A 16439-nucleotide genomic window follows, 5' to 3' on the forward strand; every position below is an offset into this window, starting at 1 on the left:
ACAGTAGACAGCCAGGGGGAGATGGCGCCTAACTTCTTTAGGCACTTCGTATCTCTGAATTTCAAAAGTTCCAGTAGAAAGTGAGGCAAGGTGCGTCTGTCACCTTCTTCCCCTGGTTCCCAGAATTCAATTAAAATCACATTCCGTCTTGCCTGATCCAAAGTATCGGGGATGAAAGGAAGCAGGGATTCGGGACCCCATACAAGAGAGAGTCTCATAAATTCAGCAAGGTGTCTGGCAGAGGTGCTGGGCAAAGCTCATTTGATGATGAAAGAGAGTCAGATAGATAATGAAGCAGGCAGCCTCACAAAGCCCTCCAAATAGCCCCGCCTGGCTAGAGCCTGTGGGCTGTTCACGAAATAAAATGATCCCGTAGTCGTGTAATTACAGATTTATTGCTCTCTCCCTTCAGCCATGGGCCTCTCTCTCTACCCACAGTTCTGGCACAGCCCATTCTGGCTTGTTACTATTCAAACATATTCAAAACCCACGGCAAGCTACCCCTTAAGAAGGCATTAGCGCGAATGCCAAGGGAACATACTCCAAGACTGTAGAGGGACCGATAGGATTTCCTTGATTGTATCTTTTTATTTATGAGGCATAATTTATGAGTGCCAGGGAACAAACTGCGCTGACTGATGACTAAGGCGCACCAAGGCCATAAATCAGAAGCCATGGAAGGAGCGTGGATTGTGATCGAATCTATTGAATTAGCTGTTGGCCCAAGCCAATACAGGTATTGGAAAGACCCTTTTAATATCTATTTGTCTCCCTCGTGGGAGCGTGATAACAATCACATTCCGTGCCCCTGGGAAACAAATAATTTAATTGTTTGCCTGTTAACATGCAACCTATTTACTCTACTGATTAATGACGGGCATGGCTGCTCATGGTCTGCTTCTTCTTTTTTTTTTAATTTCTGATGTGAATTGTTAATGCTGTATTTACATTCTCTCGTTTGTATAAATAGCGAGGTCTCTTCCTTGCTGCTACATGAAATAAACTTGTCCTCAGAATTACTGAAATGCTGTTCAATGGAACATTCCATAAGGAACCACGTGATAGGATGTCATCGATGTTGGTGAAGTGCGCATCATGCAAGCATGAGGTCGTGAGTTCAATGCCCTAGAACCAAATATAAAAATAAATAAATGAAAATCAGCTGGCTTAGTACCACATACTTATAATCCTAGTGCTGTCGAGACAGATGAGATCCCTATGTCGCACTGGCCAGTCAAGTTACACGCGAGAAACCCTGTCTCAAACACTAAGGTGCAGAGTAATTAATTGGCAAAGACACCTGATGTTACCTTGGGCTTGTGCACGCGCACATATTCATGTATGTTTCAAAGATGGTAGGTAGGACTGATGCTAAAACTCTCTAGATAGACACTCTGTGAAGAGAAGCTGGGACATGGTTATGCCTAGATTTCTGTTCTTGGTCCTATCATATTTTGCAAAGAATATTAGGTATAAGAATCATCTAAGAGCCCAAGTTCTGAGGTCCTCTCACCAGAAGTGCTGGTGCCAGGGCCCGAAGTGACAAGGAAGACCCTGGACCTCAGCAGCTCCTGGCTTACTCCTCTGAAAGGCAACTTCTGTTTTCAGAAACTCCTTGCTATATTCACAGCTGTGCAGGGATGGCAGCTTAGTGGCAGGTGTTCACACTTCATGTAAATAAAATTATTTAAGGCAAAATACAGTAACTAATTAGTCTTTGAGGGAAATGAGTAAATTAGAGAGGAGCTTCATATTTTTAATGGACAACAAGGCAAAAGGATGGTGGCCGCCGGGAGTGAGATTAAATACACATTGCACTGAAAACATGTATCTAGATAGCAAAGCAAGCCGACATCACCCGTGCGCTGATCACTGTGAAGTGCAGAGTCTACGGCTAAATATTTCAGTTATTTTATATTCCTAAAAAACCTTTTACATCTTGCACTGTAACATTTCCCATTGTTACAACAGAAACGTTAAAAACAACCCAACTTGGTCCACTCTGACTTGCTCATATTTTTAACGGTTCCCTATTGGAAAGTTCTAAACTGTAATGTGTGGGGTTAAGTTCACTACATGTACACATTATAGTGTTATCAAATGTAACTAATGAGTCTTTCCATGGAAACTGTAACACCATTGATTTGTTTATTGAGGAAGAACCGGTATGTTTAGGGGATACCCTGGGTATACACAGTTTTTTTTTTTTTAATCTCCACTCTTCATTATGGAATTCATAGTAGGTAAAGCCATATCTGTTCAGAACATACTTGGTTTTCTGGGTTTTATATTGATCCACTAAAACTAAAAGGCCGGGGAGCTGGAAAATGCAATTCTGTGGTGGGATGCCTGCCTAGCACATATTAGGCCCTACATTTATCTCCTAGGACCAAAAGCCAAAATAAAAACCAATACAGTTCCGAATTTCCTGTCCATAATCTTTGCATCTTTTCCCATCCATGTTAGTCAGCTTCCTTCCACTGCAACAGATGCTTGCAGAAACTCTAAGACAGGAAGTTAACCTGGAAGCCCTACCAGCCAAGGACCAGGTTACTTCCTGGAATGTTGGGAATCATAGTTCTTGGACGAAAAACCAAGCCATATGGAAAAATACGGTAGCCATATTTAAAAGCCCCTGAAGCACGTGTCTCAGGGCCACTCAGCCGGGAATTCCATGGAGTGGTCCTGATCAAGACCCATCCTGGTCAGTAGCTAATTAAAAGCTTGCTTCAAATTTGGTTCAAAATTATGGAGCTGGTTTTCCTCCTGCAGATCTCAGAATTAACGGTAACTTTCGGAGGGGGATACCTACGTGAGCTGCTTCAGATGTTGCACGCATAGCCAGCAAGCTCCACTGTTTCTGGGCTTGTGGGGAAAACACAGCATCATGGCTGACGGGGAGGCAGCAGTGGGGCAAGTGGCTTCCCTCATGGCGGCCAGGACTGAGGGAGAGGGAGTGATAAGGGGTCCAAACAAACTATATCCTTAAATGACACTCCCCAATGATCACTTTCTTCTAACTAGGTCTTGCCTCTAAAACTTTGCAATGTCCCATTAAGTTCCAAATCCCTAAGTGGGCTGATCCAGTCTCTCCCCAAAGCTGCCACCTGTGAAGATCAATGCCTCGGAGCCAAGCCTTCAACATGTGAACATTTGTAGACATTTAAAACCCAGTCACCCCCAACACTACAGTGTCAAGTGTTACCAAATGCAGTAACTGATTCTACAAGAAATTGTAGGCCTAACCTTTGTTAATATTTTAATTAGAAACCCGGACTTATACCTTGGTCCATCCCTTGCTTAGCTGTACATAGATAAAGATGATAATGAATTTTTGATGATAGACTTTTTTTTTTTTACAGGGACTGGGGATGGAAGGGGAAAGGGTCAGAGAAGACTGAGAAAGGCTGCCATCACAGCTTCTCTGTGTTGTCTGCTGGCATTTGGTATAACACTCATGGGCCCCTTTCCTGCCTGAGCCCCACCATGCTTCAGTCTGTCAGATCTCTCTTCACAGTAACCATTTCCATTTTCACTGTCGCTCATGTAAATAGGCTGATCCTGCTTTGCATAAGCATGTTGATTTATATGAATGCTATTTTGATCTCAAATTGATTGAATACTAAAAAGGAAGACTGGGGAGTGGGGGAAAGAGCAATGTGCTCTGAAGGTCTCTTGTCAAAGACGAGAGAGAATACTAACTCCTACATATATTCCCTGCTAGGACAGGAATTCTATGTTATCTATATTTTAGAAGATAATATTCCCAAATGCACCAACATCTGTACTCTGAGGCCCACTTGTTTTCAAGTATAATGGGCTAAAGTTTGGAAAGACAACTTGAGTTTGGTCCCAGCAGCCACACAGGGCAGCTCATAACTACCTCCAACTCCAGCTCCAGGACACCTGATGCCCTCTTCTCGCCTTCTCCTGAAGCTGCAATCATGGGCACATACCTATACTCAGAACAACAGACATACACAATTCATAGTAAAATTATTAGATTATATCACATCTTGAAAGTAAGACTCTGCTTGGTCAAAGCTGAAAGCAGAGAAAGGCGGGAAGGTTGGTGCTGACTCCCGCTGCAGCATCAAAATCTCATGGTGGATCTACACGGGAAATGATGAATATTTCATCATTTTGTTTTGTTTTGTTTGTTATTGTTGTTTGTTTTTTATTTGTTTGTTTTTTGTTTTTTGGTTTTTCGAGACAGGGTTTCTCTGTATAGCCCTGGCTGTCCTGGAACTCACTTTGTAGACCAGGCTGGCCTTGAACTCAGAAATCCGCCTGCCTCTGTCTCCCAAGTGCTGGGATTAAAGGCGTGCCTCTGTGGTGCAATTGGTTAGCATGTTCCGCTGTTAACCAAAAGGTTGGTGGTTCGAGCCCACCCAGGGACAACAGCGCTCCTTTTCGCGGATATTAATGTATTAAATGAAGACTGTAACTGGGGAAGAAGGGATCCTAAAGACAGCGAGGAGGAAGAATGGGAAGGGACTAGTTAGAGGTGGGGGGAGGAGCCCAGCAAGAAGACAGGAGGGCAGGGAAGGGCAGTGGGTAGAGAAGCACAGATAGAAACAAAAACAATAATGACATATATGCATTAAGATGCTGTAATGAAACCCATCTCACTTTAAAAATTAATATTATAAAAGAGAAGTGAGCTCTCTCAGCCCTGGCCTGGACTGTTCTCTAGGCTTCCTTCAGTGGTCCTCCTGTTCTGTGTCTCTCCCCAGCCTCTCACCTGCATGGTGGCTGTCTCCATGGGCGCTCAACTATTTGCTGGATTTGTCTGCTATCAAACCTCTTGCTATGGGCTTCCCTCTTGTGACCCTGATTAATACCAGCATGCCCTTAAACTGCCAAGAGATCTGAAATGAACCTTTGCACTATACTTTACGTCTGTCCTAGAGTACTGTAGTTTTGAACCTGGTCAGTCCTCTGCTGTGAAAGGCCTCTCTGTGGCATCCCTGGATGCTGTTTTAAGGTGGTTGGTCTCTGGCTCACCAAGCCAGGCACCCTCCCTCTTGGGGCCCGACATCTGAACTCTTCGTTAATATTCTAACCTTCTACCCCAATGTACAACTGACCTTGGCCTTTCCAGAAGGGACAAGAGCCCTTCTGAAAAGATAATGTTTACTCAACATTATCTTCCACCCTTGTGAGTTAAGGGACCTGACCTAACCTAGACTTTCAGAAGCGTGGTATCTTGTCTACACACGGCAGCGACCCACAGAATCCAAAGCTCAGTTTACCGGAAATAGCACAGGTTTAGCCCCCACTCACAAACTCTTACGCAGTACACATATACACACATGTACACAAAATGGAGTGTTTTAGAGCGCTTTGAGACAAGGAGAGCAAGGAAATGTGAGGGAGCTGGTTTCACTGGGAAGCAGATTGGTTTTCTCTTTAGAGAAGATTGCCCTGGGCAATCCTCTCAGGACGGGCTGGAAACTGCAGCTCCTCTTCAGAAATTTGCTTTCAGGCAAGGAATCTGCCCCAGGAAGAAAGGCAAACACTGATAGGAACTGGCCTCAAGTTAAGTCTGGAGGTTCCTTCTCTGCAAGCTGTTCTGATGTAGGACAGGGCAGGACGAAACCCTCACCTCTGGTTTTCCTATATGGCTTGTTTTCAGACGTCCTACAGGACTCCCAGTTCTGTACATACGAACCCAGGCGAGCTTTCCTCACTTGTCCTTAACGGGCCATGACAGTTTATTTTTTTAATAAACACAGCAAAAGACAGCCAATGAGAAAAAAAATTCCCCAAAGTTGGAGCTCCACTGGAGAGTTTAGTAGGGAATGCCAGTGAGCGACGCAGTCGTCTGGGGTTGCTGTCTCCATCTATCATTCTGATTGATCACTGTGTGGTTGGCTGCTATTGGGTCTAATTTAACCCTATAGGCTCACACATCCATCCACTGGGTCTATTGCACCTGACACTCTACAAATTACTCACTCATGCAAATGGCGACCCAAGGCGACCTTTTAGGATATTCGTGTTTAATTATACAAATGGTTCTTGATAAATAAGATTACACATCTCCCCATATGTTTATCCCCTCCTTGATTAAAGGAAATTTGATTTTCATGCAGATTTAATGGAGACAGTGTTTAAGAATTGCTGAGTTTTATGGAGTCCAGGAATCCATCCACTCCGAAGGCACTAACAAAAAAAAAAAAAAAAAAAAAAGCCACTCCACAGAGGCAGAGAGGAGCATCTAGCCTGCAGTCTACCTGTAGAATTACTGAAACCCTAGGGAGTTACTTTCTTGTTCTATGTTGCTCTATGATTCTTTGTAATTACAAACTTGCAAGATCAAAGTTCATCCCATTTGGTGTATTTTATAGAAAAGGTGCTAGGATATGTTTTGTAGACCAGATCTGATGAGGTGGGAGGGGTGCCTCAGCCGACCCATGCTAAGGATCCCTCCCCCGAGGTACTAGCCATAGGATAAAGTATAGAATAGAGGTTATTTAGGGCATGGGAAGGGGAGTTGATAAGGTAGTAAGAGACAGAGACAGACAGAGAAAGAGAGAAGGAGGGAGAGAGAGAGAGAAAGAGAGAAATACAGAGAGATATACAGAGAGACAGAGAGAGGCCAGCCAGGAACACGTGTAGGAAAAGTGTGGAGGGGAAAAGGTGTTGTGGATAGCCCTGGGCCTAATTATATTTGATGTTAATTCTGTTCTCCCATGAGGGGTTGTGATCAAGGAATGAGTCAGAACTCAGGTGATTTCCTGTAAACCTGCTTCCCACCTTAATTTGTAAAATAAAGGAAAGCTGATGATTGGGCAGATAAAGGGAAGATGAAGCCAGAAAAGAGAGAGAAAGAGAGAGAGAGAGAGAGGGGGAGAGGGAGAGAGAGAGAGAGAGAGAGAGAGAGAGAGAGAGAGAGAGAGAGAGAGAGAGAGAGAGAGAGGACGCAGAGGAGGAAGAAGAAAAGCAGAGCAGAAGCACATGGCCTGGAGAAACCATCTAAGGGGTCTCATAGATGGAGAAGATGGCAGTGTAGAGGCAGATCTGCCCAATCTAGGCACACAGCATGTATTCATATTGAGTTGTGTTTTCATTGCCAAGACATATTTGGGTTGGAGATTTACCACAACAGAGAGGGGAGAGAGGGGGAACAGAGAGAGAAGAGTCAGAGAGAGGGAAGGAGCAGAGAGTGAGGAGGGGCCAAATAGCACCTTTTATAGCAAGCCAGGCCTACCTAGCTATTGCCAGGTAACTGTTGGGCTGAGTCCAGAAGGAATGCTAACACGATTCTATTTTATTTAGCTGGCTTGGTGACTGATTTATCAACTTTTACTTTTTATTAAGACACGCTCTTGCTATGTAGCCCAGCTAGCCTGGAACTCATTATATATCAGAGTCTGATCTTGAACTCACAGAGGTCAGCCTGCCTCTGGTTGCAGAGGATTGGAATTGAAGGTGTATGCCACTAAGCCCACACTTGGTGCTCTTCTCCCGTGTGAGGGTACCTAGGTTGTGATTGGTCTTCTTGATTCTTTTTGAGGTATGGGCGGTGAATTCTGCAGGCAAAGCTGCAAGTAACTGGACACGGTGCAGAACTGGACCTGCCCCACCGGAAGGTCTCCAAGCGCCCACATTCCACACCGTCTCCTCCACCCGAGCGGTGGTCAACATCAGTGTGCCTTCGAGACCCAATGGGAACATCAGCCTCTTCAGGGTCTTCTCCAACTCCAGCGGGACGCACGTCACGGTGAGCGCACAGCTCTGAGAGCTGACACACACAGGAAGGTCTGCCTTGGTGAGGTGGCTTCTTGCCCTCCTCCCTCGAACCTGTGCCCTGTGCATCTGCCCTCACTTGTCCTCTGAGAAGCAGGGGTCCTGCTGTGAGACTGCCCCTTTAGGAAACAGGAAACATCTGAACTCGGATAAGTGCCAGGGATGGTATTGAAGACTCCCAAGAAGACGGAGTCCTTACACATTGGTTTAATTTAGAAATTAATTTACTTTATAGAAATAGAGGCCAGGAAGTTGAAGAATGGCAGCCAGGCCACAGGATGAGGTGGATGCAGTGAATGTTAATATGGAAAGGAAGAGAGGAAGCAAGGAATGTTCTGGGAACTCCGATGTTGATATACACAGATCTCTAACAAACGTAAAGTCCAGTCTGTTGGTGACTTCTCAGAGGAGGCAGACCACAGAGCACAGTGCTGACCCCACTGCTGCCATTAATGCATTTGAGGGAAGTCAAGAGGTAGAAGCGAGCTTGGGGGAATCTCATACTGAGCTGCAAGCTGTTGTGTGTTGTGGAGAGGGAAACCATGCTACAAACAAACATTAGTGTTGCAAAGTGGAACACACTAACGGGCAAAGCAGCTCGGCAGGCAAGCCTACTGTTGTTGTTCAAAGGGGTTGCCGAGACCTAAACCCAGCCAGCAAGCACACGGGGCGGGGCGAGGAGCAGGAAACTCACTTGGTGTTTATTCAAATGTGGGTGGCGACTGTTGGCTTCTCCCCACAGGGTGAGTCGCACCTCACAGTCTTTTGAGATTGGCTAGTTTTAAAGGAGATGAAGGGAAACCAGAGGGGCAAATGCTGCCTAAGTCACTTAAATTCAGAGAATGGGGGGAGTGTATGAAAGCTTTTCTGAGTGGAGACATCAATACAGTTGCATATTGTTTTACAAGCTGAGGAAGATAAAGAGACTTTAATTTCTTGTTATAAACCGAAGTTTTTCAGTACTTGACAGAGGAGACTAATACTTAACCTTCCTAATAGCTAGGAACCCACCGCTAAGCCAGTGCCTGCATTATGTAGGGACAACACTGAAAGCCACCTACTCTGTAGTCTCTAGTCTCTTGCCTCTGTGGGATGGTTGGGGTCTCTCCCCTGTGGCTCATGAAGACGTGGAGATGATTATACTCTGTTCACATAAGCTTAGGGGAGATTGTGCAGATCCCAGTATTACATTATGAATTATTTAGACCAATTTAGGGAACAATTTGGGCAAGTGTGGAGAGCCTCTCTGAGGCCGGCATGCCTGGTGTGGAAACACAATTTCCCACGAAGCCCCACACACAGGCGAGGCTCCTAGTGAATGCTAACAGAATATTAGCATATGTTCTACAGGGTTTCATATTCAATAAATATAGATGATGTAAATACAATCAGCCCTTGATTATCCATGCTTATAAAATGATAATATTAATAAACCCAAATAATTCCTATGTGGAGTGCATTGTATGCATTTAAAAACAATAGCAGGTAGCTCCTTAATTATGTTACTTACATCGATGTGGGAATTAATTCTCAGCTTCTGAGCTTCTCTTCCAATGAGGTCAAAAGCTTGCTCCAAATAAACCCAAAGTTTGTAGCTCTACAAGACAAGGAGGAGGTGCCCAAGAGGAAGGGGGCCTGCACCACCTCTGAGATGGGTCCCGAGGCATTTTGGATGCATAAATTCCATGCAAGTTATTGTAGTAGAGTATGAAACTTAGTGGTAAAAAAGATAATTCAAATACAGATTATGATTTTTTTTTCCATTTTGTTGCAAAGGAGTCCCTTTGAAAGTCACTGAGTTCAACCGGTATTTTTGTGTACTTTGTCCCCTTTTCTAGTATGTTCCTAAGGTTAGGTAGGGGATAATAGCACACCTCGTTGCCTCTTTCTTGTTCCGTTCTGTTGACCGGACTCTTCTATTATAAACACCCCTCCATCTGGATTGGTCATTCCAAGAGTTAACACTCTGGTGAGCCTCTCGCTGCTTCTCCCAAAGTGCCTCCCGTGGGGTCCCGTTCATAGCAGGAGGCGTACCATCTCTGACATGTGACAGTCTCATCTGGCCCTCTCCTCTGCAGCTGTCTGAAGGCACCGCCACCCAGCAGACCCTTCATGACCTGAGTCCCTTCACCACATACACCATTGGGGTTGAGGCCTGCACCTGCTTCAACTGCTGCAGCCGAGGCCCGACAGCCGAGCTGAGGACCCACCCTGCCCCGCCCTCAGGGCTGTCTCCTCCCCAGGTCCAGACACTGGGCTCCAGGATGGCCTCCGTCCACTGGACTCCCCCCCTGCTCCCCAATGGTGTCATTCACAGGTAACTGTCAGCGGAACAGACTAATAAACCTGACAGGGCACAGAGGCATGTGACCGCCCTGCGGTCCCCGAGGGAGTGCATCTAGAAGACAAAGCACGCGTTTGAGCAGCTTTGTTACCTGAAAAGTATTTAAGCCGTGAACCAACTAAAGCAAAGACGATCAGCGAATGCTTCTTGAAATGAGCGAGACAACGCACTGGGTCCGTGCTCGCTAGTAGAAGATACTGTCCTTGGAGTTCTTTGAAACCAAGCACTCTGCTTGCCTGGGTTGGAGCAAAAGAGATCTCTGTGGTTTAGCTGGGAATTGCCCTGACCTAAGTTAAAATGTCAGGAGGGGCCACCATCTCGAAGGACAAAAGAGTCTTCATGCAGAACATTCTGGAGGGGAGGGGATTTTCTTTATTCTACATAAAAGACAACAATGAATCTCTCTCAGGAGAGCCAAACATCTAATCCCTATTCATGGAAAGGACTACTTGTGGGGCTGGAGAAATGGCTCAGTTGGTAGAGTGCTTGCCATGCCTAGGAGCCTGTGTTTGATCCCCCAAACCCACATACTTAGATATCCCAGGGCCGAGATGGCAGAGGTCGGTAGAGCCCTGGAGCACCCTGGAACCCCCTGGGCAGATAGCCTAGCCAACTTGGCAAGCTCCAGACCAGTAGGAGACGCTGTCTCAAAAAATAAATAAGGTAAGATGGGTCTGGAGAGATAGCTCAGCAGTTAAGAACATAGACTGCTCTTAGAAGATCCAGGTTCGATGCCCAGCCCCCACATGGCAGTTTACAACCACCTGAAACTCCAGTTCCAGTGGTTCATACGCCCTCTTCTGGCCGCTGTTGGCACTGCATCCACATGCTCTACAGGCATAAAAAATAAATCTAAAAAAAAAAAAAAAAAAAAAGGTAACAGCTCCCACAGTTGTCCTCTGGTCTGCACACATGCACACAGAGGTACTCACACCTGCATGTGCACATACAGCAGACAGCCACACACGCACACATAGACTACCTTATTATGGCAATCCATGTGTGTACATGAGGGAGCTCCACATACTTTCCACATAGCTTCTTGCCTCATTCCCCTGCAGTATCAACTCAGAGTCTCTGAAAGCAGTTTCCTGAAAACGGGGTTTTTAGTTTGCAAAACGTCTTCTCCCCCAAATCGAAGCAGCTTTGAAAAGTAATCAAACCCACTGCCTGTCTTCCTTCTCCACACCCTGTGTGTCCCAGCTATGAGCTGCAGCTGCAGCGGGCTTGCCCTCCTGATTCAGCCCCACGCTGCCCTCCAAGCCACACAGAAAGGAAGTACTGGGGCCCTGGGCACAGAGCCAGCCTGGCGGGGCTTCAGCCTAATACTGCCTACGGGGTGCAAGTGGTGGCATACAATGAAGCAGGCAGCACGGCTTCCGGGTGGACCAACTTCAGCACCAAGAAGGAGAGTAAGTACATGGGATGTGCCTGGTACAGAAGATGCTATATGAGAAGCAGGGAAGCCCATGTGACTGGAAGGCCTGTGTTCAGTTGCATGGACTACCACTGAGACATCATGTCAATAATGACTAGAGAAAACTCATGGCATTTACAAGTGTAACGGTTCAGGGCAAGTTGGTAGCCTAGGCTAGCAGGCCAGGCTTGGCCGGTCCCATGATGTCTGTGCTCCCACCGTTGAGGATTTCAAGTTATACCATAGCAGCACTCAGCACACAGAGGAGAAAGAATGAGGGTGGATGATCATTGCAGAAACCAGCATTCTGTTACAAGAGGGCAAAGAGCCCTATGTGGATGGATAATAGTGAAATGCAATAAACAATAAGAGCTGTTAAGAATTTTAACATTTATTGCCCTTTAAATGCAATTAAAATTATAGGCTTAGTTTTTAGTAATGGCTAACTTGACTGACAAGCACAAAACTCCTGATTAACTGACAACCCGAATTAGCCAGTTTTGTTATACTACTAGGGGACACATATGGTAGACAGCAAGTGTGTTCCGGTTATAAAGGCAGCGGGCGTGGAGTTACACAGCTCAGGTACACGGTAGCTTCCTACCTTGATTATTGAGCGAGGTGTTTAACCTCTGAGAGAAATCAATTTCTTTAAGTTTTTAAAGATTCGTGTGTGTGTGTGTGTGTGTGTGTGTGTGTGTGTGTATGAGTATATGTGTGAGGTGTGAATGTGTGTGTATGGTGTGTGTGAGTGTATGTGTGAGTGTGTTGTGTGTGTGAGTGTGTTGTGAGTGTGCGTGTGTGTGAATGTATGTGTGATTGTGTTGTGAGTGTGTTGTATGAGTGTTTTATGTGTGTGTGTTTGTGTGTGTGTCAGTGTGTTGTGTATGTGAGTGTGTTGTGTGAATGTTGTATGTGAGTGTGTGTGTTGTGTGAGTGTGTGAGTATATGTGTGAGGTGCGTGTATGTGTTGTGTATGTGAGTGTATGTGTGAGTGTGTATTGTGTGTCAGTGTGTGTTGTGTGACTGTGCGTGTGAGTGTATGTGTGATTGTGTTGTGTGTGAGTGTGTTGTGTGAGTGTTGTATGTGTGTATGTGTGTGTGTGCATGTGTGTTATGTGAGTGTGTGTGTGTGTGACTGTGTGTGTGTCTGTGTATATCTGTGGTGTGTGTGTGTGTGTGTGTGCAGTGCCCATAGAGACCAGAAGACCACATCAGATTCTCTTGGAACTAGAGGTTCTTGGAACCTAACTCTGGTCCTCTGCAAGAACAGTGTTCTTAAACTTCTAAGCCATCTCTCAAGTCCCGGAGCCCAATCTTCACTGGGGTGTTTTGAAGGTTAAATAACATCAACTATGTCAGGGCACAGCACACTTCCTGTCTCCTCAGACCCCTCCCAGGAAGCTACATAAACCCAAGTCTCCATTACTTTGATTCTTGCTCTTTCCTCAGCAAAAACTCCAAATCCTAAAAGATAGAAATCACATTTATTTCCTTAGAATTTGCAAGTTCCATTTTTTTTTATCCTGCTAGGATACAGGGAGATTTATTGGATCAGTATGGTAAAAGAGAGCTTCAGAAAAATAAAAGTGCATATTGGCTGATGATACAAGGCAGGCCCAGGCCATTGAAGAGGGTTTAATGACTCTTGGTCTTGGTGGCACATTGCTTGGTGCACATTAGCTCGATCTCTCTCTCTCTCTCTCCCTCCCTCTCTCTCTCTCTCTCTCTCTCTCAAGTTTCCTGCTGTGAGAGATAAGGTGCACATGTGTCTTGAGGGTCTAAACCATATGTTACAACATAATTATCCTATACCATGTTCTAGCCTTTGACATGAATAATGTAGCCAATATATTCACACCCCTCCTTTCTTAACAGCCAGCTGGGTATATATATGGCTCTTGGAGCTTTTAAATATCTTGGTGATTTTGGAGGAAGCAAGGTCTCCTGTAGCAGATCTCTTCCCATCTGCAAGGTGATAGTTCATTACTCTGTTCCCTCAGCAACCTATTTACCTTGAAGATGAGCTGCTGTGGAGGTCTCCTGTTCTGTTTTAGCAAGAAATTTAAAAAACAAAAAGAGAGGATGTCTGTCAATGTATACCAGGTTGCTTCCAGATCTGATGTAATACTTAGGAGAATGGGACCTGATTATATACTAAAGTACTCTTCTATTGATGGATTAGTCAGGGCGATGAATTATGATGCTCGGATTGCTGTTTGCAAGGCCTTTTAACTATCTCAGAAAACTAACAGTTCAAGAAAAGCTTTAAAAATAAATGGGTACCAAAAGAGCATAATTCACCATCTAAGCAGTTTGGTTTGGTGCAAAAAAGAAAAAAAAATTAACTTCATCTAGTCCTTGGGGCTTCCTAGCAATAAATATTGATCCAATATGAAAAATAGCTATGTACTGTAGTTAATAGTGTTAAGGACGTTTTATCCGTTGGAGAGAGAAAATACAGCAAAAATGAGCCCCGGGTTATGTTGCTAAGCAAACCCATTGTGTGTTAATAGTTTTATTTATAAATCAGCGCTCTCCATTGATTTTTTTTTGGGAGCAGTGCAAAGCTGCTGAGAGCGCATTTCGCACAAGTTCCCGTTGGCCATCCTCCTGCCTTCCACCCCAGTTTGTTATTTTTAATGGGTTTCTAGCAACACCCAGGGTTGTTTCTGTTTGGTTGGTTGGTTGGCTGATTTCCTATACTGTTGTTTACACTCTTCAGAAAGCACCCCACTCATCCATCCTGGAAGTTCCTGTGTCTAGGAGCTAGCTGTGTTTTCCTCCCCCACAGTGCCTCAGTACCAAGCCCTGTTCTCAGTGGACAGCAACGCATCCATGGTGTGGGTGGACTGGAGTGGCACTTTTCTCCTGAACGGCCATCTAAAGGAGTACGTGGTCACCGACGGAGGACGGAGGGTGTACAGTGGCCTAGACACCACACTCTACATACCAAGGATGGTGGACAAAAGTTAGTAACCGGCCCTCTTCCCTGTGTAATGTGCTGTGCTTTAGGAAATGTCAAACCCAAGCGGTGACTTGAAGATGCCTGTCATCAAAATCCCTTGGTTTATATGGCCACTGTCTGTAGAAATCCCACAGTTCAGAATATGTCTCCTCCCTGTTTGTTACTGGATACATCCAGGGACAGTGCTGTCCCCAGGAGAGTTGAATGGTTGCAGGAAGAACAGAGACCAGAGAGCAGGTTCTTTTCACAAGACAAAGAGCAACACGTTTAGTCAGCAGCCATACTGAAAAGTTCCAGGGGGTCTTCCTGAGTCCCCACTTGCAGACAGCACCATCATCAGTATTCTGGTTAGTTTTCACCATCAACTTGGCATCATCATCTTCCCTGGGAAGAGGGAACCTCGGTGCAAGAATTGCCTCCATCAGATTGGCCTGTGGGCACATCTGTGAGGCATTCTTGGTTGCTTGATTTTCTTGTAGAAGCAAGTGCCATGTGGGTGGTGCCATGCCGAGGCATGGGCCCTGGGCTCAGCAAGCCAGAGGGAAAAAGCCCACCAGCAGTATTCTGCCATGGTTTCTACTTCAGTCCCTACCCTGATGTCCTCCAATGATGGAGTGCAACCTAGAAGTGTAAGCCAAGTAGGCCCTGTCCTCCCCAGGTTCCTTTTGGCCATGGTGTTTATCAAAGCAACAAAAGCTACCAGAACACCTGGTGACAGTGTCCAGCCCTAAAGTCCTGAGGGAGGGGCTCCCCAAATCTCACAGGAACAGTCCCTAGAAAAGCCTTCCTTTCCTTCCAGGACTGTACCCATCCCCCTCTCCAGCTGCATTTCTTATTTCTCTGTCTTGATTTCCAGTTGAAACAAGACTCCACAAGGTACTCCAGGTTTTCAGGTCTCCTGGGTGGTCATAGGAATGGTGGAGATGAAACCGTTTGGACCCCCCATTGGATTTAGACAGTGAATCAGCGGGGGGAGTGTTTGGATCCTTGCATGGCCTGCTTGTTTAAGCTGAAGGATGACTCCCTAGCGCCAATTATAGAAACCGAGTTTCAGCCCAAGTGAGACACACACACACACACACACACACACACACACACACACACACACACACTGTCATGGCTACTGGTCACCTGGGCAGCTTGCTATAGAGGGAAGATGGCCTGACAGTTGGCGGATCTGGCTTCTACCTGAGTGAGCTTCCAACCATCTGTGTGACCTTGCAAGAGGCACAGAGTCCTGGCCAAAAAAAAAAAAAAAAAATTGAAATTGAAATTGGAATTTGGATCATGTGATTCCTGAGTTCCCTTCTGAGCTTTCTCTAGTCAAGAAAGGAATCCCTGAAAGTCTGAAAGGAAAAGGTGTTGGTCCAGTGCAGAGCGAGCTTGGCTTCTGTGTGGTCCAGGTCCTCTGCAAGTGCACTTTACTGCTCTGGGTAGAAGCTCTGATCTCTCTCTCTCTCCACCCTTATGGATATGCTGCCATCAGCCCTTTTGCTGATTGACTTTTTAATTAGAAGTTTACATATTAGATGTCAGTCAGCTTTTCCTTGCTATGACAAATGCCTAAGACAATCAACCTTATACAGAGAAGAGACTTATTCTGGCTCATAATGGTTCTCATTTGTGATCTTTGGGCCTGTGGTGAGGTAGCACATGGCAGAGCCTCTTCAAGGTCTCCCTCCCTCTCAGCAACATCAACCCAGGAAACAATCACTACTGTGATTTGCAGAGCCTTTAGCATCTAAACTGTCTTAGTTTCCCTTCTGGTGCTTTGATCCCCTGACAAACAGGAGTTAAAGGAGAGAGGGATTATGTTAGCTCACAAGTCCAGATTACAGTCCATCACTGAGGAAAGTCAAGGCAGCAGAAACTTGAAATAGCTGGTCCCTTTCAGCCACAGTCAAGAGCAGAGAGAATGAATGATGTATGGGTGGCACTTGGCACCTACTCTTCTG

General features: G+C 45.5%; 1 protein-coding gene and 1 non-coding gene across 3 annotated transcripts in view; both read left to right on the plus strand.

Moving 5' to 3' along the window:
- The window catches only part of Ush2a (usherin), a 702660-nt gene that overhangs the window by 674242 nt on the left and 11979 nt on the right, over positions 1–16439 (plus strand). For both annotated transcript variants that reach the window (NM_021408.3, XM_017319869.1), the window contains 4 exons: positions 7523–7729; positions 9834–10072; positions 11303–11511; positions 14311–14487. In NM_021408.3, the coding sequence (NP_067383.3) occupies positions 7523–7729; positions 9834–10072; positions 11303–11511; positions 14311–14487 (832 nt within the window). The remainder of the gene's footprint in view (positions 1–7522; positions 7730–9833; positions 10073–11302; positions 11512–14310; positions 14488–16439) is intronic.
- On the plus strand, positions 4327–4400 carry n-TNgtt3. The gene has a single exon. It is a non-coding gene; the product is annotated as a tRNA-Asn (tRNA).

This window comes from Mus musculus, chromosome 1, assembly GCF_000001635.26.
Source record: "Mus musculus strain C57BL/6J chromosome 1, GRCm38.p6 C57BL/6J".
NCBI classification, from domain to species: domain Eukaryota; kingdom Metazoa; phylum Chordata; class Mammalia; order Rodentia; family Muridae; genus Mus; species Mus musculus.